Source organism: Limulus polyphemus, unplaced genomic scaffold, assembly GCF_000517525.1.
Source record: "Limulus polyphemus unplaced genomic scaffold, Limulus_polyphemus-2.1.2 Scaffold254, whole genome shotgun sequence".
Classification (NCBI taxonomy): Eukaryota; Metazoa; Arthropoda; class Merostomata; order Xiphosura; family Limulidae; genus Limulus; species Limulus polyphemus.
The window spans coordinates 429,699-441,695 of NW_013665864.1; the positions used below are offsets into that span (position 1 = coordinate 429,699).

The following is an 11,997-nucleotide window of genomic DNA, read 5'->3' on the forward strand; positions in this document are numbered from 1 at the left end:
TACATATATATATATATATATATATATACTAAAGAGGATCAAAACCCACAATATAAACATACGAGTAACAATATAAAAATACATTATAATTTTTCAAAGGATAAATTTTACTACTTGTTTTTAGGCTTTGATTTGGTTAATGCTAGAAATCAATTAAATATATTGAGAGATTACATATAATTTCACTTGAATACTGTCACTTTCTTTAAATTTTTATAGCTTTCAACAGTTATCAAGCTAGTTACTTGCAAGAAGTGAGAGAATCATTTAAAACAAGTCTGATACATATGCAAATTCAAATCATCCTTTCACTAATTTGTAAGTACTTTAAACACAACATATCCAAATATATGTCTATTCTTGAATTACAAATCATTTTTACTGGGGAAGTACCAATTCTACGAGGTACTATTTGCACAATGACAGAACCTTGATAATAACATCAGACAGCTGCAATGGTTTAATAATTATTAATCTCTATAAAGTATCTTTGTAAATATCTGGCACTAAAATTACAAAAATATCTAAAACTTTTTTTAATATTGCCATGTGCTAACTTCAAGATCAAATTAACATATCGCTGGTAACTAAATAAAAACATAAAGTCAGGTGAACTAATAATCATAAGTACTGTGAAACAGGTGGTTTATAAAATCAGTCACACCTAATGTGATTTAATCCATTAAAGTCATTCAAAAAATGCTTTCACAATACTATTCAGTTTGTTGCTCTAAGGTTCAGTAGTTATTCAACTTCAAAACAATTATTTTCTTACATGCATGTGAATGCCTAAGGTTTGGAAATAATGCACTTTATCTTGACTTAACATGTGCCCTAACTTCTGATTTTTTAACAACTATCAGTAGATTACTAAATTGTCAGTGATACTTTAGCAATCTTACTATAATGAAGCTATTATTAAAGTGACGTCCTTTCTTAAGTTTGGTTTGTTTTGAATTTTGTGCACAGCTACATGAGGGCTATCTGCAATAGCTGTCCCTAAGTTAGCAGTGATAAACTAGAAGGAAGAAAGGTTTTCATCACCATCCACTGCCAACTCTTGGGCTACTTTTTTTAACAACTAATAGTGGTATTGACTGTCACATTATAATGCTTCCATAGCTGAAAGGGTGAGCATCTTCAGTGTGATGGGGATTCGCACCCACAACCCTCAGATTGCAAGTCGAGTGCCCTAACCACCAGGCCATGCCAGGTCTCTTTCTTAAGAATCAGTTGTTTTTTTATGCTGAATAAATCTTATTTTCATATTTATTGTCCATTACAACTACTACATTTGTTTTGATGTATAATATTAAACTGTTATAACCTCTTGTTATACAATCTATCTTTAAGTTCAAATTTGCCTTTGATTATCCTTGCTTTTCAAACTTTCTCCAAAATTATGTCCAGTTTCAAATGGTAATTATTAATGGTTGAAATCTGGATTTGAAACTAATCTAAGGTAATGTATAATTACTGGATAATTAGGTGACTTACAAAATCAAATGTTGGGATTTTGTGTGTGGGGGGAGGGTTGGACTGAGGATGTTTTTGAAAAATAATGTAAATGTTTATATCAAGTTGACAAAAAATTTATAATGGAAATTGATAAAATCATACTTCTGGGCTATCATTGTATTGGACTGATTTATGACCAGCTTTCATATTCATTTATGACTATATTTTGTGCACAAACAATATACTTACAGTATTAACTTAAGTGACATAAATATTGTTTTATTACTTTCATTTTACAAATATAAATAGATAATCTTTTTACATGGTTTGATTTTCTTCATATAACATTCTTTTAGATGAGCTGGTACTTTCAAGTATATTACATATTTTATGATATATCGAATAGGTGATGTATATCAGAAGGGTTCTTGTTTGTAAGATATTACCATCAAGTAATCAGTTTAATAATAGTAAACAGTGTTTTTTTAATGATGGATGAACAGCCTTATATTTAAGTTGGATACATATATACATTTTTCTTTCAAATTTCTACTGGCTTATACCTTATGGTTAAGAAGCCATCACACAAGAGTACGATTTACATATAATGTATACTCATTTCATACTTGGAAATATTTATAAAATAGGATACTATATTTTGTGCAAGCAAGTCTAACAAATATCCAAGTGTTGAAATGAATAAAAACGTATTCTTAAACTGTATTAACAAAAAATCTTAATAGAGAAAAAGCTAAAAATTAGTTTCATATGGTGGCATATTTATTTAACCCTGTGTTAGTCTTCTATAAAAATCTTCCATAGTCACTATTCTGGGGTCTGAGTAGATCCCATCATAAAACAATTAATTTAAAAATACTTGAATAATAATAAACTATTATTTTGGAAACAAAAAAACACTAACACTCAAAATCTTTTTCTTTATTAATCAATAAATTAACATTGAATATTACAGCTTGTTTCTTTTTTTACCACCTAAGCCAAGTGTAATAATTTAACACAAACTAGCCGAAGCTACTAAAAACAACAAACATGTAAGTGCTTCCATCTTTTGGTGCCGATGTTTACAAAACATTAAAACTCCTGAAGACTAACACAGGGTAAATACATAGATAAATAAATAAATAATGGATTTCTCTTCCCACTAACATGAGTAAAAAGTCTGTGTATGATTTCAATGTTTTTGTGCTTCAGCCATCATGCTCAATGTCATAACAGATGAGTAATACAAATAAAACAACAATAAAGATGAATTTTATGCTACTATTATGTAATCCAGTGAAATCCAATGAATGGAATTACTTAGTATTTGTTATTGAATTGTTTAGAAAGATTCCTAAAAAAATATTTTAATAACAAATTTCATAAGATGAAGTATTCAATTAAAAAGATTTACAAGTTTTGTGTTATAATGGAAAATATCCCCCTACCATGAATATAAAAGATAATGGGTGAAATTTTTACAAATGCTTATAATTTTAAGAGGGGAATCTATGAAGTTCTGAAAAATATTTAAATGGAGCAGGTTAAAATTTTAATTTTGCTTTTCTTCTTCAGGTATAGGTACACAAATGGTCCCTTGGTGTCAGTTCATTTTGTTATGCTCAAAATGTGTTTTGGCCTTCATCGTTCATGACTAACAAAAATCAACAACAGAAATAATTTATCTACTATTATTATTAAGGAGATCAACTGTCCATTTCTCATTGGCATGTTCCCTAAAAATAGTAAAAGTTAAGATGTTATCTAGTAGTATATCTAATTGCACCAATTTTTATATATGTTCCGTAGCATGTCCACATTCTTTACACTTCTAAAGAAAGTTGCCTGCTCAATTATCTCCTAACTCTAAAATACGGCCTCTATAAGTTATACCTCCTTTACAGTCGTCATCTTCAGCTCTACTTACTTTCCACCGTTGTACCTACAGTCCTAGTTTCGAAAAATAACTAGCTAGTTAATAACTTAATATTTAAAACCACACACAATTAAAATGAAATACAAATTATTCTGCAAAAATAAAAAATATAACGCTTAAAACCTGCAAAGCACTCCTAGTCTTACTTATTAAAAAAAGGTATGCTTACCTCTGATCTCAAACATGCCATGAATACACAACGACTAACGAGAGCAACCCTGATATGTATAAACAGGAACATCATATTTATTTACATCACAATATCAAGTGAAAATAAAAAGTTCTGAGCAAAAAAAACAAACAAAACAACAACAACAACAAGAAAACAAAAAACAATAAATAACAACAATTTGAATGTTTTCTTAAATATCACTGGTGGCTACAGCTATGTTGTAATTTTTAAAGTTTTTTTTGTTGTTGTTGTTTATCACTGTTTTCATCAGTGCATGGCTGTGAAAATATATTGTCATTCAAAACAACATCATTACAAATTAATGTTATTAATGTTATATTAGATAGTCAACATGGTTTCAATATGAGAAAATATTACCCACAAATCTTTTGACGTTCTTTGAAGAAGTTACTGCTTATGTAGATGAGGGTAAGAGTGTAGATTTGGTGTATCTGGATTTTCAGAGAGCATTTGACAAGGTGCCACATATCTCTGTAAGTATGGGGGATAAGTTAGGAAATTGGATAGAAGAGTGGCTGGATGGAAGAAAGCAGAAGGTTGTTACAAATGGAGTTCAGTAAAACTGGATTAAAGTCACAAGTGGAGTATATCAGGACTCAGTCTTAGGACCTTTGCTCTTTTTGATTTACATCATCGACATAGATGAAGGAATAGTCAATAAATTACTTAAATTTCCAGATGATATTAAGGCCTTGGGTGTTGCTAGCTGCAAAGAGGATGCTGCTGATTAACAAAAGGATTTAGATCGTTTAGTGAGTTGGGAAAATAAATGGCAGATGGGTTTCAATTATAATAAATGCAAGATAATGCATGTGGGTTATCATAATTTTAATTATAACTACAATTTAGATGGAAATAACTTTAAAAGTGTTAGTGGTAGGGCAAATAGGATTTTAGGATGTATCTACAGAAACATTGAATACAAGTCTAAAGAGGTTATAATTTCATTGTACAGGTCACTGGTTAGGCCACATTTGGAATATTGTGTTGAATTTTGGATTTGTTTCTTTGTTATGAATTTCGCGCAAAGCTACACGAGGGCTATCTGCGCTAGCCGTCCCTAATTTAGCAGTGTAATACTAGAGAGAAGGCAGTTAGTCATCACCACCCACCGCCAACTCTTGAGCTACTCTTTTACCAACGAATAGTGGGATTGACCGTCACATTATAACTTTCCCACGGCTGAGAGGGCGAGCATGCTTGGTGTAACGGGGATTCGAACCCGCGACCCGCATATTGAGAGTCGAGCCACCTAACCACCTGGCAATGCCGGCCTTCAGTTTTGGACTCCATATCTTAGGGAATATTTTGAATTTTTGGAAAGGGTTGTAAGAAGGGTTACTAGAATGGTGCCTGGGATGGAAGGGTTGTCATACGAGGAGAGGCTGAAATCTCTCAAATTGTTTTCTCTTGAAAAAAAGAAGAGTTATGGGGAGAGATCTGATGGCGGCATCTAAGATTGTAAAAGGAATTGATAATGTTGATGCAACATCTTTTTTCATATTTAACTGTGAGAAGAGTACGACTAGTCGGCATAAATATAAATTTTGACAGGGTAGGAGTCATCTTCAGCTAAGACAACTTCATTTTTCTAACAGGGTGGTTGGCCTTTGGAATGCGCTGCGTTCGAACATTGTAGAGGCAGTAACTTTTAGTGAGTTTAAGAAAAGGCTTGATAAGTATTTGAATGATAAGGTCTGGCTTTAAGATTTTTTTGGAATTATTTTAATTTAGTTTAGAGGGAGGAACAGCCGAGATGGGCCAATAGACCCGATGTTGTCCCAAAACGTTGTTATTATATATATATATATATATTGTTGCCGTCATTCTACTGTTTATCATTAAACTTCGATTCTAGTCGTATGAATTTGTTGCTAAGTTTATGATGTTTTTACTTTTAGTTATATTTTGAGCAAATATCTTAAATTTACTCTTACACGCTCTCATGCTGATGACTTCAGCACCAAAAGAGATGTTACACAATTTTTTCGTCGTTTACGCTTACGAACCCACTTCAGCAACAATAACTAAAATGCAGGCCCAAATCTATCCGATGACAAGAAGTATATCCTTCCTTCTTCTAATGAAAAACCTTTCATTCCATTCAAAAGATACAATAACACCTAGATACCTAACCAATGAAATTTTCCAGCTTCAGAGTATCTTATCAATAGGTTTCAAAAGGAAATCCACAACCTAAATTTCTCTAATAAACACAACAATGAAAAAAAAAACAACAACATCGAAGAAGTTAAAGATAGATATGATACCGTTATCAAACCCGCGGACAAAGGTGATACTGTAATTGTATGGTGCAAGGACCTATATATATAGCAGAGGTAGTACAACACCTCTCTAATGGTGAATATTATTTTAAACTACAAACCCATCATCCCGAAGATTACCAAAACACTGTAAAAGAGATAATAAAGAATTAAATAGATGCAGAACAATTCCCACTAGATGCGTGAGACTTAATTATAGAAGAACTAAGAACATATCCCACCAAAGATAAACTAGCCTGAAAACCCTGAGAGACCTATATTTTCAACATGCAATTGTCCTACAGATTTAATCTATAGTTTTTAGATTAAACCATGACATCTTTGGTAGCTACTCTTCTAACCTAAATGAAAGATACCACCGATACTCTTCCAATATTTAACGAAATGTCCCTAACTACTCCTAACCAATTACTATTCACAACGGACATCAAAGTGAGGGTCTTGAAGCTTTGAGGTTCTACCTCAACCAGCAAAAAGTGCTAGAACCATCAACAGACACTCTTATAAGACTAGCTGAACTAGCTTTGACATTGAACGACTTTTCTTCCAAAGATTCACATTACAAACAAATAAAAGGTATAGTCATGAATATCAAGATGGGATCATGATTGGTCAACCTGTTTGTAGGCTACATAGAACATAACATCTTTCAAACTTATGATAGACTCATGCCTGTTTTATACCGATGATACATTAATGACATCATTGAAATCTAAACTTCCAGTATAGACGAACTCCATAATTTCATCAATTTCGTTCAAACTATCATCCAGCCCTTCAGTACACAAGCAACGTTTCAAACAATTCAGAAAACTTCCTTGACATCATTCTAACCTTAACTACAGAGAATAGCATTTTAACGTCCATCTATTATAAACATACCGATTCTAACTCTTTCTTCAATTATAACTCCAGCCATCCTACATCTACTAAAAATGGCATTCCAAAAATCACAGTTTCACCACCTGCGTCGTTTATGCCAATTCCAAACCCGATTTTAACGAGAAAGCTGATGAAATGACAGGTTTTTTAGCATCAATAACTATCCTCTAGACATAATCAACTCAGCTCGCATAATCGCTGCAAATATGAGTCACAAGAATGCACTAAATCTGAAGACAAAATAGAATGATCGTAAAAATCAAGTCCCTTTGATACTGACATATCATCCGCAAAACATCCAGGTTTCTAACACAATCAAAAACAATTTTGGGGTACTTCAAAAGGACAAAATGTTGGGAGAAATATTTAAGGATAAACCTATCGTTTCGTACCGAGACGAAAAAAACTTAGAAGATTTATTAGTTCGGACACGGTTGACGGTACCTGAAGAAGTCACACATGTTCATGTGATACACATTGCTGTACACATTCATGGTACAACGTATGATGTTACATCAACACCAGTACTTCTGTATTTGGATCCAGCTCCACGTATACACTCAAACAGTTGTTCATCTGTACATCCAAGTGCCTAATTTATTGCATTATTTGTTTATATTGTGGACAATTATATGTGGGAGAAACAGGTCGGATGTTATCTGAACGAGCACACGAACACATCCGTATCATCCAGAAGTATGATCTAGACCAGGGGTCACCAAACTTTTTTCAGAGCGGGCCAGATAAGTGAGAGAATGACGAGCGCGGGCCGCATAACCATTTTGTTCAATACAATACAGTGTATATACACAAAAACCTTTCCCAGGTTTGTCTTATTTCTTCTTTTCTGTTAGATCTTCATCTAGCCTGAACTATTTTTGGGCATTCCTAATTCTATTGAATCATCATCAATCCTTGCTTTCATCCTTAGTTTCCAGACTTCCCCAAACCCAGCCACCCCCACATCTCTGTACTTTCTGTTTCCTGTCTTTCATTTCCCACTTTCAAACCTTTCTCTGTTAACCACCTGATTTCTTCCTGGAGTAAGACTTGTTGAGCTCATTGATGACAATCCCGTTGGGGCCATTCTTTCATGATTTGCACACCTGTGGTCTCATTTTCTGTAGGGAAATAGGTTACTCTAGTTCTTACCCATGGTTTTTCTCTCCACTTCTCTTCCCCTACCTCTCTCAGCCCTCATCCCGTTTCCTTTATTCCTACATCTGATCCCATCTACCAACAGCACTTTGAAAAGGTAGTGTTCATTAACACTTGCAAATTTTCCTCACTCCCATACAATATCTTGTTGACCTAGGTGCATTCTTCAACTTCTTGCTCAGCCTTCTCTTATCTGCCTATGAGTTATGAAACTATTAGTCACTAGAATCTGTGCCTCTCCTGCACATACTGCACAAGAGGTTCTATCACCTTTGGGGCCCATGGCTTCACTGGAACCCTTTGGGTCATGCACTATGTGCTTCCTCCAATGGTTCTTGCAGACCATTAGAACCACTCAAGGGAAACTTTGACCTCAGTGGTCCATCTGTTTCCTCTTTTACTCTAGGATCAGTCTTGGTGGCTAGATAAATCCAATACCACCATTGGTGTTCCATTATCTTCACCCAAACTGGATCTGTACCTCCTCACCAATGCTTCTTTCTCTGGCTAGGAGAGCATCTCTGAATGACAATTTCAAATTGAGCACATTGACCAAGGATTTTTCCTCTCTCCATATCAATGTTATCGAACTTCTGACAGTCTGTGGAGCACGTTCCCATTTCTTACTCCTCCTCACGGATCATTTAGTTATAATTCATTTTGACAACTCCACAGTCGTGTCCTATATCAATCACCAAGGGGTACCCAATTCAGGTCCATTTGCTTTCAAATCCTGGATCTTCTTTGTTAGGCCAATTCTCAATGGGTTTGTCTCATTGCCTGCTATGTACCAGGCACTATGAACCTGGTTGTGAACTGGTTTGATCGTTTTCAACCTATGTAATAGGTTCTTCACCTTCAGGTTTTCCATTGGTTGTGCTCTCTCTTGGGGACTTCACTCACCAATGCTTTGCCACACCTCTCAATTCCAAGCTTCTTATCTTTTGGTCTCCTGCTCTCCATTCCCCAGCTCTGGCTGTTGATGTTTTCAGCCAGCAGGACTGGTCTCACCATTCCTTAATGCATATTCACTTCCTTGTCTTTTACCTCGGGTCCTGGCCTTGATTTACATTTGTGTTTTGTCCAGACCCTCGCCCATAGAACCAGACTCTCCAATTATGTAGCTGTTTTCCTTTCTCATTTCTGTCACCCTCCCACTTTGTCCATCTACTAGCGTAAGTGGCATGTATTTCACTGTTGGTCTATTCATCATCTTCCTCCTGACCATACTACTGTCAAACATCTCTCATTTTTATTTGTCTGGCTACTAAACTGTGAATGAGCTGTTTCTACCGTTGCCAGTTATTGTTCAGCCTTATCAAAACATTTTGCCTTTCTCGATACTACAGTGTTTTCCTCCCCAGTTCTTACCATCTTGTTCTATTTCTTCCTTCTCCATAAGCCCTCTCGCCCTGGTCCCATGCTTGACTGAGACTTTAATGTCATTCTGTTCACTCTTACTCATGATTGGTTTGTTTTAAATTTTATGCAAAGCTACACGAGGGCTATCTGCGCTAGCCGTCCCTAATTTAGCAGTGTAAGAGTAGAGGGAAGGCAGCTAGTCATCACCACCCACCGCCAACTCTTTTACCAACGAATAGTGGGATTAACCGTAACATTATAACGCCCCCACGGCTGAAAGAGCGAGCATGTTTGGTTTGACGGGGATTCGAACCCGCGACCCCCATATTGCGAATCGAGTACCCTAACCACCTGGCCATGCCGGGACCTTGATGTAAGGGATAATTTTTTAAAGCTCTGTTCACAACTGTGGTAACCCAAGGGGGAACGTAAATGAACTCATCCCTAATTATATTGTGATAACAGAAAAAAAAGATAATTATTTATAGTTTTAGATACAACTTGGATATCCTATAGTGTAAAGAATTTTTGTACAAACGTTTATATATATTATTTTAAAACAAGTGGATTGTGTGCTGTCTGTTTATTGTTCAAATTTATTGCCAACAAGTCACAGACGCCTATTGTAAAGAACCTGGCCCTATAAAACCTGACACGCAGCAGGTGTTGGTCCAATAAAGTATGATGGCAGAGTTGTGGTGAGCACAAGATATGGTCTGAATGCTACACATATTGACTCACTGACCTCTTGTGTGGAAGTACTCAGATGGCTATGTTATTATTCTACCTATCTCTGTGACACATGGGACTTGTTTGCTTCTTCCTGGGGGAAGAGTGTACCCTGAAAGAGATGAGGTGCAGTCTCCCATGGGTGTGTCCTTATGGAGCTCCCGTCATCAGGTGTGACAGTCCATGGCTTCCTTTGGTTGTTTTCTGAAGGGAGCTCATCTAGGTAATTCTTTGCAGCAGCCCCTCCACCACTTCAACATAGGATTCTAGCTTAACTATGTGAAGAGGTATAGCATTGTCTCAGAAGTTAATATTTACCTTAGCTGAAAACGAATTTCTGATAGATACTCACCTCCTAATACAAGTTCCCACCCATGCTCCCCACTTCTGGTACATATTTTATTACTTGCCTCATCAAAGAATGAAGATTCACCAGTGTAAATGCACAGAGAAAGTTAATGTGCGAAAAGGTGTATCGCCCTTTTATTGGTTTGGTTTGTTGTGAATTTCGCGCAGAGTTACACGAGGGCTATCTGTGCTAGCCTTCCCTAATTTAGCAGTGAAAGACTAGAGGGAAGGCAGCTAGTCATCACCACCCACCGTCAACACTTGGGCTATTCTTTTACCATCGAATAATGGGATTGGCCGTTACATTATAATGCGCCCACGGCTGAAAGGGCGAGCATGTTTGGTGGGAGGGGGATTCGAACCCGCGACCCTCAGATTGCGAGTCAAGCGACCTAACCACCTGGCTTACCTTCTAATGCAAGAGGGCTTTTCCTGCATGCTGACATCATTATGCAGTAACGCAATTCATGAGAAATCTTGTGAGATAAGATGGGAGTTCGCTAAAGGCTAATGGCATGCAAATCTCTGAGACAGATGCGCAGGGAAGGTAACATTGTGAAGAGAGTATCTATCGGAAATACATTTTTAAGCAAGAGCAATGTTAACTTTGCGTATATTGTACATGTACAGTTGAGTTTATTATATATGCATGGTAAGCATAGTGACTAAGAAAAAAATTAATTTTAGGTATCATTCCACGAGTTTTTGTATAATGCTCTCCTACTGCCTAAACTTCGTAATTAATGATGCGGCAAAAATCACACTTTTATAATTTTTTAATATTGTACAAGAATTATATGTGTTTGTTTCATTCTCAACTCGAGATGGGACATAAAAACATATCAATTAACATTAAAGCTAGTTTCACTTTTAGAAACCAGGTGTGAGAGTAGGATTGACGCAATAAAGTCGTTTAAATTTGAAATCGGAGAAATATGTGACAGATACCCCCCCCCCCCCCCATTAGCGAGGCGGGCCTGCATCTGGTATCTTTTGTACTTTCGAATGTTTGTCGCCTTAGGAATTCTTTCAATACTACCAGTATCAGTAACACCAAGAGAAAGGGCATTTTCGAAATTACCTTAGATAAAAATTGATAAATCCCATGAACCAGACAACTTTCATCCTAGAGTTATAAAGAAACTTAAAGATTTTGTGAACCGCTAGCTATTATTTTGTATATGTCATTAAGTAGTGGATGAGTATTGGAAGATTGAAAGTTGGCTAATGTTAATCCAATATCTAAAGGAATTAATAAGCATTGTCCAGGCAATTATAGGCCAGTTAGTCTTACATCAATAGTTGGAAAGATTTTGGAGAGTGTGATTAAAGATGCATTGCACTCACTTGAAGCAGTTTGATATAGTGTCACTAAAAGTAACTTGTATATAAAGATTAATTGTACTAACTCCATCTCGAAATATTTTTAAATGAATTACTGCACAAACTGTTGGAGAAGGTTCAGAGAAGAGCCACTAGGATGATGGGATTGTCCTATGAGGAGAGACTAAAATCTCTAAACTTGTTTTTCTCTGGAGAGAAGAGTCAGAAGGGATTTGAGTGAGGTGTTTAAGATTATTAATGGTATTGATAATATATATATATATATACATCAAACGTTTTTTGTGTTTAACAGTGAAAACAAT

General features: G+C 35.6%; 1 protein-coding gene across 3 annotated transcripts in view; it reads right to left on the minus strand.

Annotated features, from left to right (window-relative positions):
- The window catches only part of LOC106478850 (complex III assembly factor LYRM7-like), a 12,717-nt gene extending 9,076 nt beyond the window's left edge, over positions 1–3,641 (minus strand). The window contains exon 1 of one of the 3 annotated variants that reach the window (XR_002609995.1): positions 3,386–3,528. Coding sequence is in view for 2 of the 3 variants with exons in the window: in XM_013939423.2 (XP_013794877.2) it covers positions 3,564–3,638 (75 nt within the window). In the remaining variant the exon portion in view is untranslated. Of the gene's footprint in view, positions 1–3,351; positions 3,529–3,563 lie in introns of those variants that run through there. The other 2 variants (XM_013939423.2, XM_022382516.1) reach the window with 2 other exon arrangements.
- Between the last annotated feature and the right edge of the window lie 8,356 nt (positions 3,642–11,997).